Here is a 6449-nt window from a genome sequence, read left to right as displayed (position 1 = left end):
GACCCATGGGCCCGACAAAATGGCCTGGCAGACTGGATGCGGCCTGTGGACCATATTTTGCCCACCCCTGCCTTAAAGAAACAGAGAAAGGATTAATTTTATCCTCTACAGAAAAAATTCATTAGAGATGCCTGTTTTAATAAAGCTGACAAACTTTTTAAGAGGGAAGAAAAACAAACCCCAAAACAAAAAACAAAAAAACAAACCCACATAAGTTTAGGCTCCAAATAATTGGTGGGAGCTCACTTCAGGATGAAGGCTTTAGTCAGGACTGATACCTACTTTCAATTTGTGTGTTTATCCAAGTGGAGAAACCATTTGCACTGACAGTTTGGAGCTGTTCTTCCCGGATCTCTTTTGACAATTGACAGAAACAAAGCTAGTTCTGGAGATCGTAAGTGCCTCCACACTATTTTGATAAGTTTGATTAAACAACCACAACTATCTGCGAGGAAAAAAAACATTGTGGATGATATATGTAATAGACCAACTGCCTGGCTGGGATAGACCAAGACAAACTTTTGAATGCAACACATTCTTCTATTCTAGAAAGTTTTGCTTCTACTTTCAAATAGCAAGAGTAAAGGCTGTGAATTTCAAAACCTGTTAATGGGACATTTTCAGGCATAATAAAAGACAGGATAAACGGACCTGTAAATTATTTATTATTTAAACTACTACTAGACCTATGAAAAGAGTTTCATTTTGGTGTTACATGTTAGACATCCCATCTTAATGATTCATTTTCTTAGTCCTTACTATATATTCCAACACATCACAGAAGCTCTACATACAAGCCTATTTCAGTGCTTTTAGAAAGAACTAGCCTGAATATTACATTTCATAACTTTTTTTAACTTAAAACTGAAAACTTACTTCTTCAACAGAAAAGCCCATGGATAAAGCAGCTACATCTGGGATTCGCTCCCCAGGTATTGGCCAGTTTCCATCTCGGAAAACGACAGACTGGGGGGATCGTAAAACACTAAACTCATCCCCGAAGACACCTAAGACAGAAATAATATTGACAGGCAAATCTTATAAAGCATCAGTAAAGCATTAGTTTCTTAGAAACATCCCCTGGATCAAAACATGGATTACAAGACTAAGTCTCATTCTTCAGGCCTTTCAGTAGTGTATACACCTTTAAGTTAAGGGACACAACTGAAGACAGGTATTACTTTATATGCTGCAACACAACTTATATTTCTGTACAATAGTTCCTTCTATATGAACAAATCCACAGTAAAAAACAAAACCAAGGCAACTGCTAAGTCAGTAATAGAAATGAGATGGTCGACTATCTCAAGTATATTATCTTGATAGTGCCTTCTTTTCTGTAAGGAAGGTGCCAGCTACCAAAACCTGGCTCTCAAACCGTTTAATGTACTTGTACATGTTTGCAAGGTTTTCAACAGTTTAACTACATACATTTAAAACATATGTTTAGTTCAAGTTTGTGTGTGTATAGACAGGGCATTAAGAATCATGCATCTGATACAAGGAACAACATTTAAAGGTAGTGATCCAAACTCCCATCAAGTTTATGCTTTCTGCATACATTCCTGACTGGCAGCTTGTTTTTTCTTCCAAATTTCCTAGCAAACTAGAGGGCTATCAGTGTTTCTGGAGAGAGTCTGCACTGCTATAGGTTCTGTTCAGCTTAGGATTCCAATAGCTTCCTTACTTAAAAAAATACCACCATGTAAAATAAGCTCCCAAAGAGCCCCAAAGCATTTTCCCATCTTGTACAGCACAGCAATTCAAGCCCGTTAACAAGCAGCTTTCCATCCCCTCTGCTGCCTTACAGCTTGTGGCTAGAACAACAGGACCCAAGTGCAACAATCTGCAGGAGTTGCACAACTCAGAGATTCCTCTTTTCGGATTTTTTTTTCCTTCTGCTTCTTTCATTCATTCAACCCCTTTGACCTTGAACAAAGGGACTGCGAAGCTTAGCTCAGGACCACAAACATGGCCCGGGGTTGACAGTAAACAGGAGCTATGTCCTCATACATGCCAGGGACAAGGGAACCAGGTATATCTCGACCTTGCCAATTTATTACAGCAACCTATTAGGGCTGCTGTGTGAGCCCAGCATTGCCAAGTCTTAAATAAAAAATTTCGCTGAAAGACTCTGGCACACTGAAACAATATGCAAAAAAGTCACCTTTCTATTTACTTTCTACTGCTCATTGTAAGTTGGCAGTGAGCGAGCGAGAACTGGGTCATCAAAGTTGATGCATTTCTTTATTTGGGGGCAAGCCATCAGAAGCAGGAATCCCCATTTTTCCCAATAAAAAAATCCCCAATGTTCCGATTACAGAAAATAACCCCAAATCCACATTTTTCCACAATCAAAATGAACCACCACTATACATACCTCTATATATTAGCGGCATTTCATTTTTAAATCATGGAAAATGGATTTCAGGTTACTCCTTTTAATTTGAAAACCTGGGTTGTTTCATTTAGTTTGTTTTTTTAAAATCGGAGAAAACCAGGATCCGTGGTCACGAGGAAGCCAACCCAAAAATCAGTCAAGACTCAGTCCACTGCCTCCAAGAGGATCCTACATTTTGAGCATGGTTACTATTCCTGATCATGCAAGGGCAGAAATTATTGTACAAAATACCAGAATTATCCTGTACCTGGCAACACTGCGGGAGCTTCCAAGCGCCCCGTGAGGTGAGGGGGCGTCACGTGACCCCGCCAGAGAGCAGCCACGAGCCCCCCAACGGCCCCCCTGGGACGGCTCCCCGCCCCCCCGCGGGCGTCACTGCGCCTGCGCCAGCCAGGCTCCGTAGCAGCCGGACCAGACCACGCCGGTCTCCAGCGCAGCTGGGCCGGTTTGGCCAATGCCGGAGCCGGTTCGGCGCCAGCTGCAAGGGCGACGGGTCACGGGGATGTCACAGCCCCGCACGCCCAGGGGCGGTTCCCCTTCCCTCCCCGGGCCGTTGAATGGTCACGCTGCCCAGCCGCGAGCCTTACCCGCCACCAGCACCGCCAGGGCGCAGAGAGCCAGCCTGTCCCGCCGCATCACCGCCACTGCCAAGCCGCTGGGAGACTGCGTACAAGGGAGGCGCGGCCGGACCACTTGCTTACGCACACCCGCACGGAGGCCCCGCCCACCTGACCAGATAGCCGCGCCAGCCAATCGGAGAGCGGGGTCGTGAAGAACGGGGCGGGTTTGTGGCGTGAGTGACAAGCAAATGGGCCACTCGCCTCTATGCCCGCCCCCAAGCTGTCACGGGATTATTCTGCTCAGCTGCGGGGAGGAGGCAAGGCTTCTCTTGGAGTAACGTCCAGCCTGACCAATCACAATGTGAGAGGCGGCTAGGCGGCAAGGGGTGGGGCCTCGCCAAACGCGCATGAATGACAGCTGATTTGACCACTTACCGCGCGAGTTGAGGCTCCTTCCCTTCCCCCACTTCTTTTCCACCCCAATTCCCCCCGGCCTAGGGCAGGTGACAGCTGTCTCGTGAGGCGGGCCCGGAGGAGAAGCGTAATGGATGATTGACAACAACACTGACCACTCCACATGGAGGAATCCCTGCTCTCTCTCGCGCTCTCTCTCTCTTTCCCCCTCCCCTCACATATGGCCTAGACAGGGGCGGGCTCAGGTCCTGTCTGAATGACAGTGAAACGGACCACTCAGGGCGCAGGCTCCGCCCCCGGGTTATAAGTAGCCTGAGGGAGAGCCCCGTTTGTCCGCTGTCCAGCGCTGCTTGGGGCAGCGTGTTTACCGTGTTTGGGTGGTAGTTTCAACCCTTGTACCGCGTATGAGCAATGATAGTCAAAGTGTCCAAAATGTAAATGATGTTGGTCTAATTTTAGCTGGTTTAATAAAAGAGATCAGATTTACCCAAAGCACCAAAATGTATAATAATTTTGGAGGCAGCCAGATCAGAAATTAAGGGCTGGAAGGGATCTCCAAAGGTCATTGAACCCAGCCTCTCTGCTCTGGGCAGGAATACTGCTGAGGTCAAATGATCCCAGCAAAATGGCTGCCCAGTCTCTCTTGAAGATGTCCAAGGTTGAGGGCTGCACCAAAGGCAGATATGCACATGCAAAACCCAAGTCACTCTCCATGCATCTTGACTGACTTTTGGGGTGGCTGTCAGCACTTCCTTATGATGGCTTCCTTGAAATAAAGAAGCACATCAACTTTAATGACCCAGTTCTCCCTCACTTGACTTACAGTGAACAATATAAAAGTAAAGAAGAAGACTTATTTGCATACTTATTTGCATATGTTCCCACATGCACTAGTTGTTCAGCAAATACAATAATTTTGAGCTTCCAATATGATCATTTCATATTTAAGACCTAGCAGCGCTGCCTCTGTTGTGCTGGGGCACACAGCGCTGTGCAGTTGTGGTTTGGGGCGCAGAGCCTCTGGCAATGGGTCACGCTAGGGCCATAGGCGACTGGTAGAGGGAGTACGGGGGGGACACGTGCCCCCCCCCGACAGGGACATCCCCGCTGCCGATGCCACCGGTGGCTTCTGTGGGTGCCCCCCCCAGACTCAGGAGGGTGCGTTGCTGCCACAGGGGCAAGGAAGGTGCGGTGTGTAGAGCCACCGAAGGCCTGAGGTATATGAAAGGCTCTGGAAGGGGGTGGAGAAGGGGGTGTGTGGCTAGCTAGCAGAGGCGGGTTGGGGTAGTGCTGTGTGCAGCTCAGGGCAGGGGGGAAGGATGTGATATGAGGGGTGCTGCTGCTTCTGCCTTACATTACAGTCAAGGCCCAGGAGCGTGATGGGAGAGTGTTGCTGGAAGTGTGGAGCAGAGGGAATTAGGTAACTAGCCTTCAAACCACTGGCGTGTAGAGCTTATGGACAGAGGGACAGTCATTTGGAGGGGTTCATAGTTTTTGTTGAGGTGGGGGTTCCCCTCAGACATTAACATGAAGCTCATTGTCCAGTGACTGGCATAGGCACATCCTTCTTATACATCTGACTTACTTCCATATTTCCTGCTTGAATTGTGACAACTTTCTCTACAATTGGTGCGTCTCACAAAGCCCCAGCCCTGAAACAACGTTGTACATAAACATTTCAGCTGCCATTAATAAAGAAAACGTTTTCTGGCTGTCATAGTTGGTAGAGATGTGCTTGAAAATGTGCACCCCAAGGCTTAAAGCCCAGGATGTTGCAGGAATAGCAGTGTGTACTCACACACTGCTAGAAAAAGAGAAGTGGGGCCAGTGACTGGCTCTCCTGGCCTCTCTCATGTTCCCTTTTGCTGTTTAGTTTTGACTTCAGAGGAAATTTAGGTTGGAAAGTAGGTGAAACTTCCTGACTATGAGGGTGGTCAATCACTGGACCAGGCTACCTAGAGAAGTTGTGGAATCTCCATCCCTGGAAATTTTCAAGAGCAAGTGAGATAGACGCTTGGCTGTGATGATTAGGTCTGGGATGATCCTGTCCTGAGCCAGGGCACTGGACTAGATGACCCCGTGAGGTCCCTTCTAGCCCCATATTATCCTATGGTTTCCTCTACAAATTGCAAGTGAAACACTTTTTAAAAAGTAGTCTCTGTCTCTCTCACTCTTGCTTGCTCTTATCTGTTCTCATTCCCTCTTTGGGAAGATAACAGAGAAGAAGCAATACATTTTTCGATGTAGCTGTGTACTTGGCTAAACTACTGTGCACCAATTTTCATTCTCCATTGGGAATCAGTCAATGAAGACCTACATAGGAGACTTCCATAAATTTACATGATGAAGAAACTGCTAACCCTTTTCTTTCAAGTCCTGAACTTCCCGGACATCTGCTGGGAAGAGCAGTCAGCCAGGTCAGAACGCTCACGTAGGTTCTTAGACAGAGTGCAGGACCTCCATCTAACCCAGGAGGTGCTCAGCCCCACCAGGGGGGATGCCTTTTTGGACCTAGTGCTGGCCACAGGTGATGACCTGGTGAGGGGGCTGCGGGTACTCGACCACCTGGGCGACAGCGATCATCACCTGCTGGAATTCACCATCCAGCGCAAGGTGGCAAAGGCATGCAGTAAGGCAGCGGCCCTAGATTTTAAGAGGGCAAACTTCAACAAGCTAAGGAGGATAGTTGGAGAAGCGCTAAGGTCCCGGAGGGGAGGGGAGCCAGGTGTCCAAGGAGAGTGGTCGCTCCTTAAGGAGATGATCCTCCAAGCCCAAAGGAAGGTAATCCCAATGAGGATCAAAGGGAGCAGGAGAGCACACAAGCCTCCATGGCTCACCAAAAGCATCTGGGAATGTCTCCTTGCTAAAAAGGAGGCTTACACCCAATGGAAAGAAGGGGTCATCACCAAGGAGGGCTATTCTGCAGTTGCTCGGGGATGTAGGGGGTAGTTAGGAAGGCCAAGGCAGAGATGGAACTGGGACTAGCTTCCCAGATTAAGGACAATAAGAAGTCCTTTTTTAAATACATAGGGGGTAAGAAGAAGGTCCCGGGTAATGTGGGGCCCTTGCAGGAC

The 6449-nt window shown here is 47.8% G+C and overlaps 1 protein-coding gene across 1 annotated transcript in view; it reads right to left on the bottom strand.

Moving 5' to 3' along the window:
- Positions 1 to 6449, bottom strand: part of ATP6AP2 (ATPase H+ transporting accessory protein 2) — a 29504-nt gene that overhangs the window by 22321 nt on the left and 734 nt on the right. The window contains exons 2-3 of the mRNA XM_019523869.1: positions 2989 to 3222; positions 877 to 1007 (exon numbers count right to left, since the gene is read on the bottom strand). Coding sequence (XP_019379414.1) covers positions 877 to 1007; positions 2989 to 3222 — 365 coding nt within the window. The remainder of the gene's footprint in view (positions 1 to 876; positions 1008 to 2988; positions 3223 to 6449) is intronic.

Source organism: Gavialis gangeticus, unplaced genomic scaffold, assembly GCF_001723915.1.
Source record: "Gavialis gangeticus isolate Ggan-Ray unplaced genomic scaffold, GavGan_comp1, whole genome shotgun sequence".
Classification (NCBI taxonomy): Eukaryota; Metazoa; Chordata; order Crocodylia; family Gavialidae; genus Gavialis; species Gavialis gangeticus.
The sequence above is the reverse complement of the archived record's forward strand: the minus strand, read 5'-3'. Positions and strand labels throughout refer to the sequence as shown.